Source organism: Scyliorhinus torazame, chromosome 2 (assembly GCF_047496885.1).
Source record: "Scyliorhinus torazame isolate Kashiwa2021f chromosome 2, sScyTor2.1, whole genome shotgun sequence".
In the NCBI taxonomy this organism is placed as follows: Eukaryota; Metazoa; Chordata; class Chondrichthyes; order Carcharhiniformes; family Scyliorhinidae; genus Scyliorhinus; species Scyliorhinus torazame.
This window is the reverse complement of record NC_092708.1, coordinates 100,513,541-100,538,666: the sequence shown is the minus strand read 5'-3', so window position 1 is coordinate 100,538,666 and position 25,126 is coordinate 100,513,541. Positions and strand designations below refer to the sequence as shown.

General features: G+C 49.5%; 1 protein-coding gene across 8 annotated transcripts in view; it reads right to left on the bottom strand.

Moving 5' to 3' along the window:
• Positions 1-25,126, bottom strand: part of LOC140390043 (coiled-coil domain-containing protein 148-like) — a 301,551-nt gene that overhangs the window by 16,077 nt on the left and 260,348 nt on the right. For 6 of the 8 annotated variants that reach the window (XM_072474916.1, XM_072474899.1, XM_072474930.1 and 3 more), the window contains one exon: positions 8,665-8,822. In XM_072474916.1, coding sequence (XP_072331017.1) covers positions 8,676-8,822 — 147 coding nt within the window. In that variant the 3' untranslated portion in view covers positions 8,665-8,675. Of the gene's footprint in view, positions 1-2,610; positions 3,231-3,470; positions 3,798-8,664; positions 8,823-25,126 lie in introns of those variants that run through there. The other 2 variants (XM_072474921.1, XM_072474908.1) reach the window with 2 other exon arrangements.

Below are 25,126 nucleotides of genomic sequence, written 5' to 3'. Positions count from 1 at the left end.
AGGGCATTCCACGCCCTTACTACTCTCTGAGTAAAGAACCTACCTCTGACATCTGTCTTATGGTCAAGGGGGAGCTGGAGCGAATAGAGGGGGTTGGGATGGGGGTCTGCCGCCGTGGGGAACGGGCCGGGCGTGGGGTGCGGGCGCGTGGCTTGCCAAGGAGGGGTTATGGCCAGTCGGTGGGGGAGGGGGCGGGTAGCCCCTCGATCCGGCTGATAACCTGGAATGTAAGGGGACTGAATGGGCCGGTAAAGCGGGCCTGGGTGTTCGCGCACCTGAAGGGGTTGAAGGCGGATGTGGTCATGCTCCAGGAGCCACGCCTGAAGGTGGCAGACCAGGTAAGATTGAGGAAGGGGTGGGTAGGTCAGAGGCGCGATTCTCCACTCCCACGCCGGTTGGGAGAATCGCCTGGGCCGCCAAAATTTCCGGGGACGCCGGTCTGACGCCCTCCCGCGATTCTCCCAAGCATCGGGAACGGTCCGGTCGAGTTTCGCGGGCCGCAGGCCGGAGAATCGCTGGAGATACTGAAAATGGCGATTCTCCGGCACCCCCGCTATTCTGAGGCCCGGATGGGCCGAGCGGCCAGGCCAAAACGGCGGGTTCCCCCTGGCTGCAGTCGTGGGCGGTGCGTGAACGCTGAGGGGGCGGCCTGTGGGGGGGCGAGGGGGGATCCTGCACCGGGCTTCACCTGGAATGTGGGGTGGCCCGCGATCGGTGCCCACCAATCGTCAGGCCGTCCTCTCTGAAGGAGGACCTCCTTCCTTCCGCGGCCCTGCAAGATCCGTCCCCCATCTTCTTGCGGGGCGGACTTAGAGAGGACGGCAACCACGCATGCGCGGATGACGCCCGTTATGCGGCGCCGGCCGCGTCATCTATGCGGCGCCGCTTTTACGCGGGCGACAAGGCCTGGCACGTGTAGATGACGCGGCCCCGATCCTGGCCCATTGTCAGGGCCTGAATCGGTCGGGACTGGGGCCGTTCCGCGCCGGCGTGAACCTCGATGGCGTTCACAACGGCGCGGCCACTTCGCCGTGGGAGTGGAGAATCCCGCCCCAGGTGTTTCATTCAGGGTTGGATGCCAAAAATCGGGGTGTGGCGATCTTGGTGGGAAAGAGGGTGTCGTTCGAGGCGTCGAGCATTGTGACAGACAATGGCGGCAGGTACGTAATGGTAAGTGGTAAGCTGCAAGGGGAGAGGGTGGTGCTGGTCAATGTGTATGCCCCAAACTGGGACGATGCGGGTTTTATGCGGCGCATGTTGGTCGGATCCCGGACTTGGAAGTGGGGGGCCTGATAATGGGGGGGGACTTGAACACGTGTTGGATCCGGCACTGGATCGCTCCAGGTCTAGGACGGGTAGGAAGCCGACGGCGGCTAAGGTGCTGAGGGGGTTTATGGACCAGATGGGAGGGGTGGACCCTTGGAGATTTGCAAGGCAGGGGGCTAGGGAATTTTCATTCTTCTCGCATGTTCATAAGGCTTATTCCCGGATCGACTTCTTTATTATGAGTAGGGCGCTGATAGCCCAATATGTGGACCCGTTGGGCCCGTTGCTAGTTAGGACCTTCAATGAGGCAAGGGGGGGGGGGGGCTTTGCCCCCGACGATGTCCCGGGCACTGATCTCCTTGATCCTGAAGTGGGACAAGGATCCCCTGCAGTGTGGGTCTTACAGGCCGATTTCGTTGTTAAATGTAGATGCCAAGGTGTAGGCGAAGGTCTTAGCCACGAGAATTGAGGATTGTGTGCCGCAGATGATCCACGAAGACCAGACGGGATTCGTGAAGGGGAGGCAGTTGAACGCGAATGTGTGGAGGCTCCTGAACGTTATTATGATGCCGGCGAGGGAGGGGGAGGCGGAAATAGTGGTGGCAATGGACGCTGAGAAGGCCTTCGATAGGGTAGAGTGGGGGTACTTGTGGGAGGTGCTGAAGAGGTTCGGGTTTGGGGAGGGGTTTGTCAGGTGGGTTAGGTTGTTGTACGAGGTCCCGATGGCGAGTGTGGCCACGAATAAGAGGTCTGAGTACTTTCGGTTACATCGAGGGACGAGGCAGGGGTGTCCCCTGTCCCCCCTGCTCTTCGCACTGGCGATTGAACCCCTGGCTTTGGCACTGAAGGAGTCGAGAAACTGGAGGGGGCTGGTGCGGGGCGGGGAGGAGCATAGGGTGTCGCTCTTTGCGGATGACTTGCTGCTATATGTGGCGGACCTGGTGGGGGGAATGCCGGAGGTAATGAGGATCCTCAGGGAGTTCGGGGATTTCTCAGGGTACAAGCTCAACATGGGGAAGAGCGAGTTGTTCGTGGTTCACCCAGGGGACCAGGAGATGGGGATTGGCGAGCTCCCACTAAAAAGGGTGGAGAGGAGCTTCAGGCACTTGGGGGTCCAGGTGGCCAGGAGCTTTTTGCTTATTTACCCTGGGGGATCTGAGGGGGTGTATATATTTGCTATGTTTGCTTTGTGTTAACCCGGGGTGTTAATTTATTATATATGTATGGGGGGAGGGGGCACGGGGGTTGTTTTACTTTGTTCTGTATTTAATTCTATTGGGTTTCTTTTTCATTCTGTTGTTGATATTTTGTGAAAATCCTAATAAAAATTATTTTTAAAAAAAACAAAACAGTTACTTGTGTTTTTGTTGCTATTTAATGATGCATCACTGGAAACTGGTCATTTTGGCATCAAGGTCTCGTGGTAGTCTCTGAGCAATCTTGGGTCTTCTGTTGCAATACCAGCCTTTTTCTTTCATAAAGCTCACTAGCTATTGGCATGAAATCTTTGCTGGACTCAAGGTTTGATTTGGCGCACAAAGTGCAATAGTCATTGCATTTCTGGTGACAATGGAATCATTCCAACAATTTCCAAGGACCCATTCCAATCCATGATTCTTGGATTGAATTAGATTGGATTTGATCTATTGTCACATGTACCGAGGTACACTGAAAAGTATTGTTCTGCTTCTTATTCTTAAGATCAGTCCAATGGCTGGTCCCTCTTCTGATGGCACATTAGGTCTTGCCCTTTTGTTCTTCTACAATTCTCACACCAGTTTTTCATTGACACCGAATTCCGTAATTTGTAGCAGTTATTTGAAAAGTTAGCAAATGTTTCAACTTTTAGCTTCAAAGCAGCTTAATACTTTTTTTTGTTGTTGGAGGAACCATTCCAGTGCATCACTCATCATGCCATGAATGGTCTTCTCTGTGTGGGCATGTCTTAAACTGCAACACATCACCTTCACAATGCAGGAAAGTTTCAGTACCTTACAGTTATATAAATTGTACATGAAAATTGATCTTGTTACCTGTGATATGATTATCAATGACATGCCAAATGCCTTACTAATCTCAATTTATTTCTGCTGCATTAATGACAAAACCCAATTTTTAAATATAGCAGGTCCCATTTAGCATATTTTCACAATTGCTGCTAAATATCTGGCAAAATTAATATTTTTAATTACATGTAAATGTAGTTACTTTTATATGCTTTTATGTTCATGTAAAATAAAGTATGTTTCACTCTAAATATGGGAAATATATGCACCATTGCATACAAAATATGCTTTCAGCTAATGAAATCCTTAAGGTCACATATAATACAATAATTCTACTAAATATTTGAAAATGAAAACAAATATGTAATAATATTCACAGTATTCAAAACCCTTTCATATTCAAATCCTGCTGAAACAGGATTCAAACATTTACACACAAGATTTTAAAAATCCAAAATACAAGATACTGCAGATGCTGGAAATATGACAGAGAATGGGAGGAAATCCTGAGTGGGCTGACAGCATCTGTGGAGAGAGAAATAAGGTTAACAGGTGCAATCTTGAGTCTCCCCATGGTGAGTTTGGTGACAGGGGTGCATTTAATCACATGGGAGGGTGGCAGATGGGGACCCTACCACCTTCCCACCCGCCCCGATTAAGTGCATGGTGTGAAGGCCCCTGGTCAGCTTTCCAACTCAATTGAGGACTCAATGCCCACTTAAAGGGCTCATCCTGCTACTGGTATTAACCCAGTGGCGAGTGGGGTCTCACCATTTGGAGAGTGTGACGAAAAGACCCTGGCATGTTTACTTACATACGCCCAGGTGCACCTTGTTCAAAGGTACTCAGTGACTGGCTGAAGGACCCGGCTTCAGGAAGCGGGGCCCACTGAGAGTCATACCTGCCTTGCCTGCTGTACCCTCTGTCCCCTTTCCCTGTAACCCATACTCCATGATTCTTTTCTGCCATCACTCACCTGTACCTGGTCCCTCCAAAGCCTCAGGTGAATGTAGTGCCAGCAGCAGCTGACATTTCCCAAGTACAGAAAAACTGCCAGCCTCTGATTGTCTGCCAGTTCCCGACAGAAGGCATTTCCAGTTCTGGTGGCCTTTGATGCTGGGAGCAGGCCCCAGCACTGGCTTGCCTGAGTGCCACAACATGTAATTGGCCTTTGTGAGAAGAGTGACACAGGGGTCTCGCCAACTTCAGCCAGCAGCCGAAACCCCAATCATCTGGGATTCTGCCCACTATTTCAGGATGTGACCTTTCATCAAAATGGTAATGGGATGAAACGTTAACACAGCTTCCCTCTCCACAGACAGCTTCCATTCTGATGCAATGCCATTGACCTGAAACGTTAACTCTGGCAAGATATTTTCCTCATTCTAGGCTGTCCTGCTGCTAGCACTGTAATTGGGCCCTTAGCCCTCGAAAATGGACAGCATTTTTTTGTCTACTATGTGCGTACTGTCCCTTGGCTGCAGAAAAATACTTTTCAATGTACTTCGGTACATTTGGCAATAAATCAAATCAAATCAGGATCCTGAATGGAACATTATGGCCACAACTTGACCTGTCATCCAATTGAAGATGGTGGTGGGCCTTTCAGAGCTGCTGGCCTAATCAGATGGCCAGCAGCTTGGCAGCAGTGCCAATAGAGAAAACAAAGGTGTCTCTATATCGATGCACTGTCAAAAACCAGGTAGGATTTTTATTCAATATGTTGGTGCCAGCAAAGCAGGCCCAAGTAAATGGAGGAGTGAACCCTCCAGCAGTGTCGTCAGAATCAATGGAAGTGGCCATTGCCACTAGGGGGCGGCTCCATGGGCTGTGGAGCTGATGCAATAGAACGCTTCATCCATGCCCCCTTCCTGCCCATTCTGCCATAATCTGTCCACAAATCTCAGATTCTGACATCCTACTTGCATTCCTTTCCCCAGAACTACTCTCCTGGTTTCTACATCATTCGTTTAGGATTTTTTAAGCCTTACCTAGTGGTACTGCCATTTTAATAATCTTCATATAAACCTGCAAGTTCCCTCCGTTTCTGCACTTTTCTACAATTGACCTTCATCAGCCAGGTTGTTCACCTATCTATATTCCCCTGAGGTCTTTCCTAACCTTTGTCAAGATTCGCCATCATCCTTCAATTTGATGCCATCAGCAATTTTTTATATTATTCCACAAATTCCTAAATCCAGATTATTTATACAGCAAACAAGACCAGCCTGCTTTTAATTTAATTTTATCATTAATAAGAGCAGCACTTATACATTTCTATTCCAATGAACTCCTTTTATTCCCTGCCCTTGGATCTCTTTCCTTGTAACCATATTTCCCTTAATTCAACATGTTTTGCCATGTAATGCCTCTTAAGTGATGCCACATCAAATTATTTTGAAAATATACATAAACTGCATTTTAATTTTTTTTGTTAGTTTTTCAAATAATTCAGTAAGGTTTGCGAGCTTGAGTAATTAGATCTGTATTACCTCATACTGTGTTGCCTTGGCGAATTGCCTCTACACCCCTTCCAGTGTAATCACATACTTCCTACTACAATTTTCTCTACCCCATTCCATTGGTCCTGATTTAAGTTCTCAGTAAAAGATCCTAGGCAGCGTCCTAGTGAATCGCCTCTGCACCCCTTCCAACGCAATCACATCCTTCCTATAATGTGGCGACCGGAATTGCACACAGTACTCCAGCTGTGACTTCACCAAAGTTCTGTACAACTCGAACATGACCTCCCTGCTTTTGTAATCTATTCCCCGATTGATAAAGACAAGTGTCATATATACCTTTTTGACGACCCTATTAACCTGCCCTTCTGCCTTCAGAGATCTATGCACAAACATGCCAAGGTCCATTTGTTCCTCAAACATCCCAGTGTCAGGTCATTCATTGAATACGTCCTTGTCAAATTTCTCCTTTCAAAGTATATTACCTCACACTTTTCAGGGTTAAATTCCATTTGCCACTTTTCTGCCCATTTGACCATCCCGTCTATATCTTCCTGTAACCCAAGTGACTCAACCTCACTGTTAACCACCCGGCCAATCTTTGTGTCATCCACAAACTTCCTGATCCTACCCTCCACATAGTCATCTATGTCATTTATATAAATGACAAACAATAGGGGACCCAGCACAGATCCCTGTAGTACACCACAGGACAATGGCGTTCTGTCACTGGCAGCAGTCTGTCATAATAATAATCTTTATTGTCACAAGTAGGCTTACATTAACACTGCAATGAAGTTATTGTGAAAATCCCCTAGTCGCCACATTCCAGCGCATGTTTGGGTACAGGGAGGGAGAATTCAGAATGTCCAAATGACCTAACAGCATGTCTTTCAGGACTTGTGGGAGGAAACCGGAGCACCAGGAGGAAACCCACGCAGACACGGGGAGAAAGTGCAGGCTCCGCACAGACAGTGATCGAAGCAGGAATAAAACCTTGGTCCTGGCGCTGTGAAGCAACAGTGCTAACCAATGTGCTACCATGCCGTCATCACCCTTTGTTTCCTACAGCTGAGCCAATTTTGAATCCACCTTATCAAGTTACCCTGTATTCCATGTGCATTTGCTTTCTTTATAAGTTACCCATTTGGGACCTTGTCAAAAAGGCTTTGCTGAAATCCATGTAAACTACATCAACTGCTCTACCCTCATCTACACACCTGGTTACATGCTCAATAAAGTTCAATCAAATTTGTTAGGCATGACCTCCCTCTGACAAAGCCATGCTGACTATTCCTGATGAAACCTTGCATCTCCAAGTGGAGATAGATTCTCTCCATCAGAATTTTCTCCAATAGTTTCTTTAACACTCTCGCGAGACTCACTGGTCTGTAGTTCCCTGGCTTATCTCTGCAGCCTTTCTTAAATAGTGAGACCACATTAGCTGTTCTCCAGTCCTCTGGTGCCTCCCCCGTGGCCAAAGAGGAATTAAAAATTTGGGTCAGAGCCCCTGCAATCTTCTCCCTCGCCTCCCACATCATTCCGGGACACTTTCATCTGGACCTGGAGACTTGTCCACTTTTAAGCCTGCCAGCACCTCCAATACCTTGTCACTCCCTGTGACAATTTGTGCAAGAACCTCACAGTCTCTCTCCTCGAGTTCCAAAGCTATCTCCACATTCTTTTGGTGAAGACAGATGTTAAATATTCATTCAACGCCCTACTTATATCTTCTGTCTCCACCCACAGATTTCCCCCTTGGTACCTAATGGGCCCTACTCTTTCCCTGGTTATCCTCTTCCCATTGATATACTTATAGAATATCTTCGGATTTTCCCTACTTGTGCCAGCCACAGCTTCCTCATATCCCCTCTCCTGGTTGCTTTCTTAATCTCCATCCTGCACTTTCTGTACTCCATTAATGCTTCCATTGATTTGTTCTCCTTGTACTTGCTAAAAGCTTTTCTTTTCCTTCTCATCTTTTCTTGAATGTCTCTGGTCATCCATAGTTCTCTGAGCTTGTCATTCTTTCCTAATACCCTCGAGGGAACATATTGGCCTGTACCCTCCCTATTTCCTTTTTGAACACCTCCCACTGCTCTTCTGTAGATTTTCCCACAAGTAACTTTTTCCAGTCTACCTTGCCCAGATATTTTACTAAAATCTATCTCCCACCCCCCTCCCCCCAATCCAAAAGCTTTTTTTGCAACTTGTCTATTTCTTTGTCCATAACAAACTTAAATTGTATCATGTTGTGGTCACTATCCGAAAGTGCTCCCCCACCAACACATCAACCACCTGTCTGGTTTCATTCACCAGAGTTAGGTCCAACACTGCACTGTCCCTTCTTGGACCCTCGACATACTGAGCTAAAAGTTCTCCTGCATACATTTTAAGAACTCCACTTCATCTAAGTCTTTAACACGATGACTATCCCAATTATTGTTGGTAAAGTTCAAATCATCTAATATAATGACTATTATTATTTTTACATACCTCTGCGAATTGCGCACATATTTGTTCCTCAATTTCTCTGGGGGGGTGGGGGGGGGAGGGTCTATAATAAACACTTAGCAATGAGGCTGTCAATTTTTTATTCCTAAGCTCTAACCACAAGGCTTCATTTGATGCCCTCTCCAAGATATCATCTCTTCTTTCTGCAGGAACTGACTCCTTAACTAACAATGCAATGCCTCCTCCTCCTCTTTAGCCCTCTCCTCTGTATCGCCTGAAGATTCTATATGCCGGGATGTTGAACTGCCAATCCTGCACCTCCCTCAACCACATCTCCATGATAGCTGCTACGTCACAATTCCATGTGTCAATCCTCACCCTTAACTCACCCGTTTTACCTGTTGCAGATAACTGGAAGACATAAACTAGGTGCTAATTTACATGATAAAATAACTGAGTTAAAAAATATTGCAAACCTTGAGTAAAGTCAGTCCTTAAAAAGAGTAGATTCCATATCTCTCCTTGGAGGTCTCGCTGGAGGTATCTGTGATAAAACCTCTCTTGCATAAAACGTATTGTGCAGTCCTGCTTCTCGTAATGCTTGTTCAATTCGAACACGAGGGTCAGCTACTACCTGCTCAGACAGAAATGTGTGTACAGTTTTTTATGTTCAAATGTTAAATATGATTGTTAGAACTTTAGCAACAAAACTTTATTTGAGTCAGAAATCCATGGGGTGAGATACTGGCAGTATCTGGGGTGTCAGTAGGAGAGCAGCTCACTCAGACAAAATTATCAGGTGCTTGTTCTGGTACAGGCACTTCTGGGTACTTTAAAATAAAGAAGGCTGTTTAGGCAGGTATCAGAGGGTGCATGTTGAGTGATGGGACTGTACCCCAGCAGTGTAGCCAGTTAAAATGGCTAACTCCCGATTTAGAATGGCTAACTCCCGATTTAAAATGGCGAACGGCAAAGGCTGATGGGAAAGTCAGCCAACAGGACACAAATAAGCAGCTGCGGGTTGAGTGTGTATTTACCTCTGGATAGGCCAGACAAGATTGATACCGGCAACCATCAGCATAACAAAACACCAGCTATCTGCATACTAATGAGCAACCCCCGGGAACAATGAGCAACATTTAGATACATAAAGCCAACCCAGACTCGTCGGCGCCAGCAGAAGCCTACACAAAGGGAGGTGAACGACCACCTCAAAACCGCCCATCGATCAAGGAATCGCTCCAGCATTGGAGAAAATCGAACCAAGTGATTGGGACAAAGTCCAATCACTTGGAAGGTACAGGGTCCACCCCGAAAGGCGGGAAGCCCCTGGGGACTATAAGAATAGAGACCAAGTTCAAATCGGCCCTCTGCTTCTCTTCTAGACCGGGTCACTCAGCAACACGAACCAACCCTTGACAGTGACCGGTCCAGCCATCGCTGAAATCGAGTAAGTCTTACTTCAACGCTCGTTACGAGATAGGCGCTCCCAGCTACCAATCTGTACCGACTTCGAATCCCGCAGGCTCAGAACCCGAACAAAAGGCCATTTGTTTCCCGGACCTGGTGGGCCAGTTCCAAGTTAAGTATTGGCCTGTTAGTCGTAGAAGTAGCTTCGACGTAGAATTTATGCATGAGTAGTGATTACTGTGTATAATGAATGTGCTTTGATTTAAATCTTACTAAGCGGTGTATTGGATTATTGATCATTACTCGGACTTGAACCACGTGGCGGTATCAGAAAGATACCCGGCGACTCAAGATCAAAGGTGATAAAACAGAGCAATTAAACTAAGGCAAAAGTTAGCAACATTTATTTGGCGACATCCTGACGGGACCCGATCTAGAAGTGGAAAACCACTCCGGGAGAACCCAAGAATTTGAATTAGAGATCCAATTGGAAACAGAAAACCACAAGTGTTCAAGCAGTTCTGATCAATAGTCATAATTCGGAAGTGTGTGTATGCATGCGTAACTAACAGGGCTATAAGGTAAAACTGATAGATTTCTGTTGCGTCAAAACTGTCGGAAGTTTGTATATCGGAAAGTAGCGAAAGCCGTACCCGCATTTACAGCACCGCCTTAGCTCCCCCGTTCCAAATTTAAAAGAAGCATTCGGATAGGAAAGATGGCAATGCAGTGTCTAATGAATCCTGAGGAATTTGCAGTTGCAGCGACCAGCAGCAGTAGAGTGGGACAATGTCCCATTTGGGAGGAAGAGATCAGGAAATATCTCAAAGGGAAAGGATGGCCCCTTTGGAATGATTTCTGTGATAACGAGGAAGCAGGTCCCGGGAGTATAGGACATACTTGGTGGGAGAACCTGAGCGAGATCCACAAAAAGAGCTTAGGGAAAGTTCGCAAGCCGATGGCAATCGTGTCCATAAGACCATAAGACATAGGAGCGGAAGTAAGGTCATTCGGCCCATCGAGTCCACTCCACCATTCAATCATGGCTGATTTCAACTTCATTTACCCGCTCTCTCTCCATAGCCGTTAATTCCTCGAGAAATCAAGAATTTATCAACTTCTGTCTTAAAGACACTCAACGTCCCGGCCTCCACCGCCCTCTGTGGCAATGAATTCCACAGACCCACCACTCTCTGGCTGAAGACATTTCTCCTCATCTCTGTTCTAAAGTGACTCCCTTTTATTCTAAGGCTGTGCCCCCCGGGTCCTAGTCTCCCCTGCTAATGGAAACAACTTCCCTACATCCACCCTATCTAAGCCATTCATTATCTTGTAAGTTTCTATTAGATCTCCCCTCAACCTCCTAAACTCCAATGAATATAATCCCAGGATCCTCAGACGTTCATCGTATGTTAGGCCTACCATTCCTGGGATCAGCCGTGTGAATCTCCGCTGGACCCGCTCCAGTGCCAGTATGTCCTTCCTGAGGTGTGGGGCCCAAAATTGCTCACAGTATTCTAAATGGGGCCTAAGTAATGCTTTATAAAGCTTCAGAAGTACATCCCTGCTTTTATATTCCAAGCCTCTTGAGATGAATGACAACATTGCATTTGCTTTCTTAATTACAGACTCAACCTGCAAGTTTACCTTTAGAGAATCCTGGACTAGGACTCCCAAGTCCCTTTGCACTTCAGCATTATGAATTTTGTCACCGTATAGAAAATAGTCCATGCCTCTATTCTTTTTTCCAAAGTGCAAGACCTCGCACTTGCCCACGTTGAATTTCATCAGCCATTTCTTGGACCACTCTCATAAACTGTCGAAATCTTTCTGCAGCCTCCCCACCTCCTCCATACTACCTGCCCCTCCACCTATCTTTGTATCATCGGCAAACTTAGCCAGAATGCCCCCAGTCCCGTCATCTAGATCGTTAATATATAAAGAGAACAGCTGTGGCCTCAACACTGAACCCTGCGGGACACCACTCGTTACCGGTTGCCATTCCGAAAAAGAACCTTTTATCCCAACTCTCTGCCTTCTGCCTGACAGCCAATCGTCAATCCATGTTAGTATCTTGCCTCGAATACCATGGGCCCTTATTTTACTCAGCAGTCTCCCGTGAGGCACCTTATCAAAGGCCTTTTGGAAGTCAAGATAGATAACATCCATTGGCTCTCCTTGGTCCAACCTATTTGTTATCTCTTCAAAGAACTCTAACAGGTTTGTCAGGCACGACCTCCCCTTACTAAATCCATGCTGACTTGTCCTAATCCGACCCTGCACGTCCAAGAATTTAGAAATCTCATCCTTAACAATGGATTCTAGAATCTTGCCAACAACCGAGGTTAGGATAATTGGCCTATAATTTTCCATCTTTTTCCTTGTTCCCTTCTTGAACAGGGTGGTTACAACAGCGATTTTCCAATCCTCTGGGACTTTCCCTGACTCCAGTGACTTTTGAAAGATCATAACTAACGCCTCCACTATTTCTTCAGCTATCTCCTTCAGAACTCTAGGATGTAGCCCATCTGGGCCCGGAGATTTATCAATTTTTAGACCTCTTAGTTTCTCTAGCACTTTCTCCTTTATGATGGCTACCATATTCAACTCTGCCCCCTGACTCTCCTGAATTGTTGGGATATTACTCATGTCTTCTACTGTGAAGACTGACGCAAAGTACTTATTTAGTTCGTCAGCTACTTCCTTGTCTCACATCACTAGATTACCAGCGTCATTTTGGAGCGGCCCAATGTCTACTTTTGCCTCCCGTTTGTTTTTAATGTATTTAAAGAAACTTTTATTATCATTCCTAATGTTACTGGCTAGCCTACCTTCATAATTGATCCTCTCTTTCCTTATTTCTCTCTTTGTTATCCTCTGTTTGTTTTTGTAGCCTTCCCAATCTTCTGACTTCCCACTACTCTTTGCCACATTATAGGCTTTCTCTTTTGCTTTGATGCATTCCCTAACTTCCTTTGTCAGCCATGGCTGCCTAATCCCCCCTCTGATAACCTTTCTTTTCTTTGGGATGAACCTCTGTACTGTGTCCTCAATTGCTCCCAGAAACTCCTGCCATTGCTGTTCTATTGTTTTTCCCACTAGGCTCTGCTCCCAGTCGATTTTCGTCAGTTCCTCCCTCATGCCCCTGTAGTTACCTTTATTTAACTGTAACACCTTTACATCTGATTCTACCTTCTTTCTTTCAAATTGGAGATTGAATTCTACCATATTATGATCACTGCCTCCTAAGTGTTCCCTTACTTTAAGATCTTTAATCAAGTCTGGCTCATTACATAACACTAAGTCCAGAATGGCCTGTCCCCTCGTGGGCTCCATCACAAGCTGTTCCAAAAAGCCCTCCTGTAAACATTCAATGAATTCCCTTTCCTTGGGTCCACTGGCAGCATTATTTACCTAGTCCACCTGCATATTGAAGTCCCCCATGATCACTGTGACCTTGCCTTTCTGACATGCACTTTCTAGTTCGTGGTGCATTTTGTGCCCCTGGTCCTGACCACTGTTAGGAGGCCTGTAAATAACTCCCATTATGGTTTTTTTGCCTTTGTGGTTCCTCAACTCTACCCACACAGACTCCACATGATCTGACCCGATGTCGTTTAGTGCTATTGATTTAATTTCATTCCTAATTAACAAGGCAACCCCGCCCCCTCTGCCCACCTCTCTGTCTTTTCGATAGGTTGTGAATCCCTGGATGTTTAAATGCCAGTCCTGAACCTCCTGCAACCACGTCTCTGTGATGCCTACCACATCATACCTGCCAGTCACAATCTGGGCCACAAGCTCATCTACCTTGTTCCGTACACTGCGCGCATTTAAATATAGCACCTTTAATTCTCTATTGACCGTCCCTTTTCGTTTTCTTAGTGTGGTGGACCTTGGTTTACTGAGCCTTTCCAGACACTGTGTCATATTTTGTGGGATGGGGACTATCGTAACCTCTCCTGAGTTCTGTCTTTTCGTGCCTTTTTGTATTCCTAAGCAGCTACGCTTCCCACTGATTACTTCACCTCTTGGTTCCTTGACTTTCCCATCCCCTGTCCTGTGTCCTGCTTGGCACAATTGTGAGGCACAGAGGAGGTTGTTAGGACGCTCCGGAAAGAAGTTGAAGGCATACATCGGATGAGTCAGGTCAAAAAGGTAGAAAAGGAGAATTTAGACTTGAGAAGGAAATTGACAGCAAAAGATGGAGAGGTGGATGACGCAAAAAGGGCTCACCAGTCTTGTCTGGCGCACTTAAGCAGCTTCCAATCATGTACGAAAAGGCCTATCAGGACACGCAACGTGCAGTCCTGGTACAAGAAGAAACGGAAAAACAGGTAGAGGCATTACAAAAACAGTGTTGTGACCTCAAGGCAGCATTAAGAGCACTCCATGCTGCCACCACAGAACAAAGACAAAGCACATTAGACCACGCAAAGTGCCGGAAGCAGATTGCAGAGCTGCAATCACTGCTTTCTGTTCAAAAAGGTTTTCAGGACACCTTTGGAGAAAAATTAGATCAGGAAGACGGCCCTGATTGGGAAGAGTTGAATGAAACAGCGCAGAGATATGTTCAGGGAACATGTATGCAGGGAAAGTCACAAAAGAGAAAAGCGCCCCAACCCCCCACACAGCAGATAGTTCAAGCTCCAATGAACCCAGTAACCACCCACCGCACAGCCACATCGGACGATGCGGAATTTCTATATTCCACCCCCTTAACAGTGACCCAATTACGGGACGCGTGCGATAAGATCACACTGTTCCTCCCCACCTCAGACCCCCACCATTTCTTTGCCACAGTTAAACATCAGGCGACCATGTACAGCCTGGATGAGCGAGAGCATGTAAAGCTCACAGTTTTAAGTTTAGACCCGTCAGTAGCAGCAGCCCTTCCCGACCCACAGTATGTAGGAGGAGGCACCCTTGCAGAAATGCATACCGCGATCCTGGATGCGATCGGGTATAACCGGGGTGACCTCGTAGATGGCCTCAACAAATGTAGGCAAAAGAAATCTGAGCACCCCACAGCGTTTGCTGGACGCCTGTGGATTCACTTTGCAGCAGTCTTTGGAGACGTAGACCGTGCCCATTTGTTCCCAGACAACATGGCCAAATGGACCCGCATCCTTATCTCCCATGCCACAGAAACAGGACAGAAAGCCTGTACGAGTTATGATCCCTCAGAGGAGGCCCATAACGAGAAGTGGGTAGTGAAAAGATTGTCCCGCGCTTGGGAGCAATCTGTTCAAAGTAAACCCACAGTCCAGAATACCGAGGAAAAGCAGGCCGGTGCAGATATGCAGTCAGTAAAGACAACACACCACGACCCAGCATGGGTGAATGAGGGAAAGAACAGCCCCCCACCCAAGTCATAGGAGTGTTACAACTGCGGACTGCCCCTAAAAAGCCACAGAGAGCCCAGCAGACAGGCACTCTGATTAAGAAAAAGACAGAGCCCATTCATAGCGTTAGCGCCCGTTCAGATCAGACGGACTTGACCGGAACGGACTGACGGTGTACGGGCTCCCCCAGTTGGGTCTGCGACACCCTTTGGGATAGGTCCAGGCGACCGGTAGTTGCAGCAAAAATTCGGGGACAGCCCATCGAATTTCTCTGGGACACAGGAGGGTCCCGCACCACAATAAATTCCTCCACCCTGTTTCAAAAATACATGTGGCCCACTGCAGCCACTATCATCCTCGGCGGCTTTACAGGCCACTCACAGCAGGGACACATAACAGCCCCTGCACCCATTCAAATCGGTACCATAACCACCAAGCACCCCGTAGTTTTAGTTGACCTGCCCCACACAGCAGAACACATCCTGGGAATCGATTTCATGAATTCCCACCATCTTTCATTCGATCCAGTCAACCAGTGTGTCTGGAAGATGGCAAAATCTGCAAGAGCCCCCGCAACGCTCAACATAGGAGAGTATATGAACAAAATTAGCGCCGTCGGCGAATTTTGGTTCAACTCGACCACGCTTAGTACGGACAAGCAGGTTAGGGCAGTTCTGCAAAAGAACAGGGCAGCATTCGCGACCCACAGACACGACTGTGGACGGATGACTGGCTCTGTACAAGTAACAGGACCTGACCCTAGACCCCCAAAACAGTACGGATTTCCCCAAGAGGCAGAGGGAAAAATCTCCAAGGTAATAGACAGCTTGTTAGAGCAGGGTGTACTTAGATCAGTAGCCTCCACTAATAATGCCCCGATTTGGCCAGTGAGAAAGCCCGATGGATCATGGCGACTGACCATCGATTACCGGGAACTCAACAAAATCACCCCCGCAGCAGCCCCCACAGTAGCCACAAGTCCCGAGACCATGCTCAAGCAGGGACTCAATTCCCGATTCTTTACGGTTTTGGACGTCAGTAATGGATTCTGATCCATTCCATTGGCAAAGGCGTGCCAGTGCAAATTTGCCTTCACCTTTAGAGCACAGCAGTACACGTGGACATGCCTGCCACAAGGCATGTATATATATATAAAGTGATATATTTGGGAACAATTATCACACACAGTAAACGCGAGATCGAGCATAAAAGGATTGACTCGATTGCTAAATTGCCCCTTCCCCAGAACGTTCCAGTCCTCCGGTCGTTTTTAGGACTGATTGGCTACTGCCGAAACCACATTGACGGTTTTGCCAGCAAGGCAGCACCCCTCTCAGACCTCCTAAAGAAGGGAGCCCCTGGGAATGGCTTCCGCAGCATACGGATGCTGTGGACTCTTTAATAAAAACAGGCACTCATAGCAGCCCCCGCACTACAAGTTCCAGACCCGCTTTCCTCTTACGCCATAGAGGTAGCGACCACAGACCGCACCCTTTCAGCCGTGCTCCTCCAGGAATGGCACGACCAGTTAAGGCCTGTAGCTTATGCCTCCAGACTTTTAGATACTGTGGAGCAGGGATTTTCAGCCTGTGAGAGGCACCTGCTCGCAGTATTCTGGGCAGTCCAGTATTTTTCGTACATTACCGGACTGAACCCCATCACAATTCTCACCGAACACACCCCACCCAATGTTTACTGGACGGACGGTTCAAGGACGGTACAGTCAGTCAAATAAGAGCAGCGAGATGGACCCTTCTCTTGCAGGGACGGGACATCACTGTTAAAAGGACAAAGACACACACATATTTAGCCGACAATTTACAGTACCCCGGAACCCCCCATGAATGTGAGATTTTCTCTCCACACCACAACACAGGCCCCTTTATCGCTAAAACACCCCCCAGAAAGATAGATAGTTCAACTCAGAGCCCCAGCACACGGACACGTGTGAGCCCATAAAGATCTATGTGGATGGATCTTCCACAGTCTTGGATAGGAAGCGCATAACAGGTTGCGGTATCTATGTCGAGGACGCCCAGGGACGCGCCCTCGAGGAAATATCGTTAAAACTACCCGGACACTTAGGCGTGCAGGCAGCAGAGCTCGCGGCCGTCGCATATATAGTTGAGCACCCAGATTCCTTCCCCAGCCCAGCAGACATATACGCGGACAGCCTCTATGTCTGCAACAGCCTCACGGAATGTCTGCCCCTGTGGAAGGCAAGAGGATTTGTTTCCGCAGACGGAAAACCCCTCCCCTCAGTCCCATTGCTCCGTCATATTTTAGAAAGAGCCCAGAACAGGACTTATGGGATAATCAAAGTCCGCAGCCACCATCGTTCCTCCCCCCCGGAAATGTGAAAGCCGAAGCACTGGTTAAAGCAGGTTCCAGACACGGAGATTGTTGGACACCCCCTGAAGGCGCACCAGTGAGTGCAGTTCAGGTCTCACAGACAAAGATCGAGGATCTAGTGGAGGCCCAGAAGCAGGACAGCAATCTCAAGGAGATTGTAAAAGGAAACTATTCAGCTCCTTATGAGAGGTTTAGAAATGCACTGACCACAGTGACGGTGTGGTGTTAAAAGACACCCTTTATGTGGTTCCTGAACAGGACAGGAATCAATTGATTTGCTTGTTCCATGACGGTCATGGACATCAGGGAATCAATCCCACTACAGCCCATCTCAAGCAGCTTTGTTGGTGGCCGAATTTGAAGGAAGATATAAACCATTACATAGAAAATTGTCTTATCTGTGCCCAGAATAACCCGGGCAGATATGCCAAAAAGGCTCAACTCAGCCACACCCGACCCGTTAACGGCCCCTGGACTAACCTCCAGATTGATTTTATAGGACCATTACCCCCTTGCAGGAATGGCTATAAATATGTGCTTGTGGTGATTGACACATTTACAAAATGGGTGGAAGCATTCCCAGCCCGCACAAACACTGCAAAAACCACAGCCGAGATTTTGACCCACCACATCTTTACAAGATGGGGACTCCCCCGCAGCATTGAATCAGACCAAGGTTCCCATTTTACATTACGTGTCATGCAGAACGTCCTCACGATATTTGGCATCACCCAAAAATTCCACATCGCACACCATCCACAGTCGAGTGGTATCATGGAGCGCATGAATCGGACCCTAAAATCCACCCTCAGAAAAATGGTCCAGCAGAACAACACCACTTGGGACTCAGTCCTCCCTTTTGCGCTGATGTTTATACGTAACACAATTTCGACTTCCACAGGTTACACCCCACACACCCTCATGACCGGACGCCTCATGAAAGGCACAGAATTTTTATTAGGTTTGGATTTGACCAGCCCCGAAGTGACGGCCCTCACACACGAGGAAGCAGTAGAACAATTAGTGGAAAATGTTAAAACGGCTCAGCTAGCAGCCGCAGTAAAATTGGGCACAAGGAAGAAACAAAGCAAGGCTTGTTTCGACAAGACAGTGCATGCAACTGAGTACAGTATCGGACAGCAAGTGATGCTCTCTGTATATAACCCCGGCACATTCCTGTCACCAAAATACTCGGATCCGTGGATCCGTATTCCATTGCGGACAAAGTAAGCCCTTCCGTTTATAAAATAAAGTACCCCAATGGTTAGACTGCGTGGTTTCATATTAACCAGCTGAAGGCATATGGAACACAGTCGAACCACGCACACTACGTCATGCTCGACGCAGCACACCACACCCTGCCCACAGCCAACATAACCCTACCAACCCCCACCACGTCCAGCCCAGCCATGGACACGACCTTGACTCCACCCCCGAAATATACACTCTGCCCCGGAATGCCCACAAACTGCAGCAGCAGAGACAGCGACTGTGACTCAGACAATAGCCACAGCACGCCTCCCTACTATCCCCATGCAACAGGACCCACACCCGACTCCGACTACGATCCAAGTGATCCCTTCATGATCACTTTCCTGAACAAACCCCACCACCGACCACCGAACCACACTGACGACCCCGATTTTGTCCCCACACAGCTAGACACCAATTACTGGCACCGAGATAACTCGTTCCGACTCTTCCGCAACGATGAGTGCGACCCCACCTCACACCACGCAGCCCTTTCAGCCCTGATACACACAAGAGTTTGGCACCCGGGAGATCTGGCTCCCAAACCGAGAACGCCTTTGCGACGCTGTTCGCAACCGAGAACCGAGGTGTCCAGATGATGTTTTAAAAGGAACCGCTTGGGAGAAGTGTTGTCCTTTCTGATGGAACCTGTGTGGTGGTATGTATTAGGGGTAGTATGGTACCTGTGATGCCGAGAGGCTATTGGTAGACAGACACTGGGTCCTGGTTGGATCTGCCGCCTGCTGGCTCCACCCGGTAAGGCGGAGTATAAGAGCCCGGGTTCTCCCAGCAGCCGCATTCTGTAACTGAGCTGCTGGGGAACTAGTCTTGCTTAATAAAGCCTCGATTGACTTCATCACTTCTCGACTCATGAGTAATTGGTTGCGCCACAATTTATTAAGCAGACTTAAAAAGACTATGGAGCTCCGGATCGCTCTGGAGTGTCTGCGAATCAGCCTCCATGCAGCAAACTTAGCGGCCGTATTTAAACCCTGGCTAGCATGCTTCGAAGGATACCTCTGAACGGCCCCCGGCCGGACCACGGAAGACCAGAAAATGCAGGTCCTGCATTCCAGGGTGAGCCCGGAGATCTACACGCTCATCGAAGACGCGGAGGATTTCCCGACGGCGCTCACCATGCTGAAAGGGGTCTGCATTCGGCCCATAAACCAGGTCTGCGCACGCCACCAACTTGCGATGAGATGGCAAATCCCCGGAGAATCGCTGGACGAGTTCTACAGCGCGCTGCTGATATTGGGAAGGAACTGCAACTGCCCGTCGGTGAGCGCAAACGAGCATACGGAGCTCCTAATCAGGGATGCTTTTGTGGCAGGTATGACTTATTCTCAAATTCGCCAGAGACTGCTAGAGAGAGACTCGTTAGGACTCACGGAGGCACGGGCCCTTGCGGCCTCCCTCGACGTGGCCTCACAAAATGCCCGCGCCTACGGCCCTGACCGCACAGCAGCCCCTTGGGCTCCGTGGACCCCCGTTGCGACCGACTCCCCGGCACCCCGCACCCCTCCGCAAGCCTGCGCGGCCAGAGCACCAGACCATCCGGGTGGGCCCCGCTGCTATTTTTGCGGGCAGGCGAAACACCCCCGGCAGCGCTGCCCGGCCCGCTCGGCCATCTGTAAAAGCTGCGGCAAAAAGGGGCACTACTCAGCGGTGTGCCAGTCCCGAGGGGTCGCCACAATCTCCGGGGGAGAATGGGGACAGCAGACTCAACCCCCACAACGATCCATGTGCGCTCAGCGGGCGCCGCCATTTTGGGTCCCGGACATCACGCGGGGAGGATGGGTGCCGCCATCTTGTGACCCCCCCACCCCGGCCACGTGCGATCCATTGGCGCGACCATTTTGTCCGCCCCCGACCGTGTGCGATCCATGGATGCCGCCATCTTAGCTGATCCCAGCATAGGACCCCAGCATAGACGGCTCCACGGGGTCTGAAGAAAACGCCCCGATGCAACAACCACGACTGGCTTCAGTGACCCTGGACCAGTCGCGGCCCCGGACGCTCCAAACGGCAACAACAACGGTGCTGGTCAACGGGTACGAGACGCCATGCCTGATTGACTCTGGGAGCACGGAAAGTTTTCTCCACCCGGATACGGTAAGACGCTGCTTTCTTTCCATTCGTCCGAGTACCCAAAAAATTTTCCTGGCAGCGGGATTCCATTCCGTAGAGATCAAAGGGTTCTGCATTGCGAACCTAACGGTGCAAGAGAGGGAGTTTAAGAATTATCGGCTTTATGTCCTTCCCCACCTCTGCGCTCCCACTCTCTTAGGGTTAGATTTCCAATGTAACCTCCAGAGCCTAACGTTCCAATTCGGCGGCCCTATACCCCCACTCACTATCTGCAGCCTCGCGACCCTCAAGGTTGAACTGCCTTCCTTGTTTGCGAACCTCACCCCGGATTGCAAACCCGTCGCGACTAGGAGCAGACAATACAGCGCCCAGGTTCGAACGTTTATCCGGTCTGAAGTCCAGCGGCTGCTGAAGGAAGGCATAATCAAGGCCAGCAATAGTCCCTAGAGAGCCCAGGTGGTAGTTGTGAAGACCGGGGAGAAGCAGAGGATGGTTGTAGACTATAGTCAAACCATCAATAGGTACACGCAGCTCGATGCGTACCCTCTCCCCCGCATATCCAACATGGTCAATCAGATTGCACAGTACAAGGTCTTTTCCACCGTGGACCTCAAGTCCGCAGACCACCAGCTCCCCATCTGCCCGAGTGACCGCAAGTACACGGCCTTCGAGGCAGACGGGCGGCTCTACCACTTTTTAAGGGTCCCATTTGGCGTCACGAACGGAGTCTCAGTCTTCCAACGGGAGATGGACCGAATGGTTGACCAGCACGGTTTCATAGAATTTACAGTGCAGAAGGAGGCCATTCGGCCCATCGAGTCTGCACCGGCTCCTGGAAAGAGCACCCTACCCAAGGTCAACACCTCCACCCTATCCCCATAACCCAGTAACCCCACCCAACACTAAGGGCAATTTTGAACACTAAGGGCAATTTATCATGGCCAATCCACCTAACCTGCACATCTTTGGACTGTGGGAGGAAACCGGAGCACCCGGAGGAAACTCACGCACACACGGGGAGGATGTGCAGACTCCGCACAGACAGTGACCCAAGCCGGAATCGAACCTGGGACCCTGGAGCTGTGAAGCAATTGTGCTATCCACAAGGCTACCGTGCTGCCCACATGGGAATGTGGTTTGCGAGCCACATTCCCATACCTCGACAATGTGACCATCTGCGGCCATGACCAGCAGGACCACGACGCCAACCTCCGCAAATTCCTCCAGACCGCTAACACCCTGAACCTCCCCTATAACGAGGAAAAATGCGTGTTTAGCACCAACCGTCTGGCCATCCTGGGATACGTAGTGCGTAATGGAGTGATAGGCCCCGACCCTGAACGCATGCGCCCCCTTATGGAATTTCCCCTCCCCCACTGCTCCAAAGCCCTGAAACGCTGCCTGGGCTTCTTCTCGTACTACGCCCAGTGGGTTCCCCAATACGCAGACAAGGCCCGCCCGTTAATCCAGTCCACTGCCTTCCCCCTGTCGACAGAGGCCCGCCAGGCCTTCAGCCGCATCAAAGCGGATATCGCAAAGGCCACGATTCACGCAATCGACGAGTCCCTCCCCTTCCAAGTCGAGAGCGACGCATCCGATGTAGCTCTGGCGGCCACTCTCAACCAAGCGGGCAGACCCGTGGCCTTTTTCTCCCGGACCGTCCATGCCTCAGAAATCCGCCACTCCTCAGTGGAAAAGGAAGCCCAAGCCATAGTGGAAGCTGTGCGACAGTGGAGGCATTACCTGGCCGGCAGGTGATTCACTCTCCTCACTGACCAACGGCCGGTAGCCTTTATGTTCGATAATGCACAGCGGGGCAAAATCAAGAACGACAAGATCTTGAGGTGGAGGATTGAGATCTCCACCTATAACTATGAGATCTTGTATCGTCCCGGAAAGCTGAACGAGCCGTCCGATGCCCTATCCCGCGCGGCACATGTTCCAACGCACAAGTAGACCGCCTCCAAGCCCTCCACGAGGACCTCTGCCACCCGGGGGTCACTCGATTCTACCATTTTGTGAAGTCCCGCAACCTCCCCTACTCTGTTGAGGAGGTCCGAACAGCCACCAGGAACTGCCAAATCTGCGCAGAGTGCAAACCGCACTTTTTCAGGCCAGATGGAGCGCACCTGATAAAGGCTTCCCGACCCTTTGAATGACTCAGTTTGGATTTCAAAGGCCCCCTCCCCTCCACCGACCGCAACGCGTACTTCCTAAATGTGGTGGACGAATACTCCCGTTTCCCCTTCGCCATCCCCTGCCCCGACATGACCGCGGCCACAGTCATTAAAGCCGTCGGCACCATCTTTACACTGTTCGGTTTCAACGCGTACATCCATAGCGACAGGGGGTCCTCCTTCATGAGCGACGGACTGCGTCAGTTCCTGCTCAGCAAGGGCATTGCCTCGAGCAGGACGAGCAGTTACAACCCCCGGGGGAACGGTCAGGTAGAGAGGGAGAACGGTACGGTCTGGAAGACCGTCCTACTGGCCCTACGGTCCAGAAATCTCCCAGTTTCCCGTTGGCAGGAAGTCCTCCCGGATGCCCTCCACTCCATCCGGTCGCTGCTGTGTACCACCACTAATCAAACGCCTCACGAGCGCCTCCTTGTCTTCCCTAGGAAGTCCTCCTCCGGAACGTCGCTGCCGACCTGGCTGGCAGCCCCAGGACCCATCTTGCTCCGAAAGCATGTGCGGGCACACAAATCGGACCCATTGGTCGAGTGGGTTCACCTTCTCCATGCAAACCCTCAGTACGCCTACGTGGCATACCCCGACAGCCGACAGGACACGGTCTCCCTGCGGGACCTGGCGCCCGCCGGAACCACACATGCCCCCCCAACACCAATCACCCCCTCCCTCCCACCGGTGCATCCTACTGCCGCTCCCTTCCCGGGTGGATCGGTCCTCCTCCCGTGCCCGCCCAAGCGTAAGGTAACAGGGACAAACAGCGCAACACTCCCAGAGACGACAGTGCCCTGCCCGAGCCAGCACCTGCACCACCACCGGGGCTGAGACGATCGACGAGGACGATCAGGGCACCCGCTCGACTCGTGGAATCCGTGTGACAAAACAAAAATCTGGAAATAATTCTGACAAAACCTGTAAATAGTTAACTGTTGAGATCAATGCATAGCCACTGTATGAAAATAATTCCAGGACCAGCTTTGTAAACCCCTACCACCATGCGACCCACCACCCCGCCGGGTTCCTTTTTAACAAGGGGCGAATGTGGTGGTATGTATTAGGGGTAGTACGGTACCTGTGATGCCGAGAGGCTATTGGTAGACAGACACTGGGTCCTGGTTGGATCTGCCACCTGCTGGCTCCACCCAGTAAGGCAGAGTATAAGAGCCCGGGTTCTCCCAGCAGCCGCATTCTGTAACTGAGCTGCTGGGGAACAAGTCTTGCTTAATAAAGCCTCGATTGACTTTGTCACTTCTCGACTCGTGAGTAATTGGTTGCGCCACAACCTGCAGAATGTTTTATGTTGTGCGTACGTTTGTTAAATGTTGTATGTCCGACAGGAGAATTTTTTCTCACTGCCCCACGCCTATTCGGCCGAAACCTCTGAGGACTTGCCTACAGAGACTCACCATTGCCAGACACTAGTTCAGCAGAAACCTCTGAGAGCTTGTCTGCAGAGACTGGTTACGGAACCAGATGCCCGTTCGTAACTACCCTTCTGGTTCGAAGGATAGAACCACTACGGCAGCCCCACCACGATGACTACATTTTTTGCCCGTTCTTGTCGGTTGCTCAGGCAGTGGAGAAACAGCTTGGGACCCGCCCTGCCTGGGAACCCCCCTCTGGTCAACTACGCTTGGGTAGGAGAGACACGGCATTGGTAGCCATCCTACCCGGGGACTCCATCCAACTTGTACCCTTTGCGGCCCATACGCACCTCATTTTGGCACTTTCAGTTCAAAAAGTTTTGTTTTGTTTTGGTAACCTTTAGATTGCCAACCACATGCTATTTACATCCTGCAACATTTGGATGGTAAATCAGCACTGGTTCATTATTGGGAAGTGTACCGTGTCCTAAAATTTGTTTTTTGAAAAAAAATGAGGGAGTCACACATAGTGACCAATTATAAAAGGAGTAATTGGCATTACAGGACAGACACACTAGCGTACAAGATATTAAACAAAGATAGTTACAGACACTATGCTTGTTTCCACAGAACTCCAGAAGCTCCAGGACCGGAGAAGAGAAGAAAAGGAAAGAGAAGAGCCATGAGGACTTCCTTCATGTGCATCACCCCCATGATTTTGGACATTTGGTTGCGCGTGAATGCGAATCCCATGATTTCAAGCCCTCCAGCTGTTAATGTTTCACTTCCCCGCAGTACCCAGAGCCCAGTCACCAGCGACACTACAGCATCTTGGTGTGCCAGGTTTATAACCTGGTACTCCCTGTCCTATGTAATAGAAACATTACTAGCATTAGCGATGCTCTGCTGCATTGTGCAGACTATGCGTCTACGGAA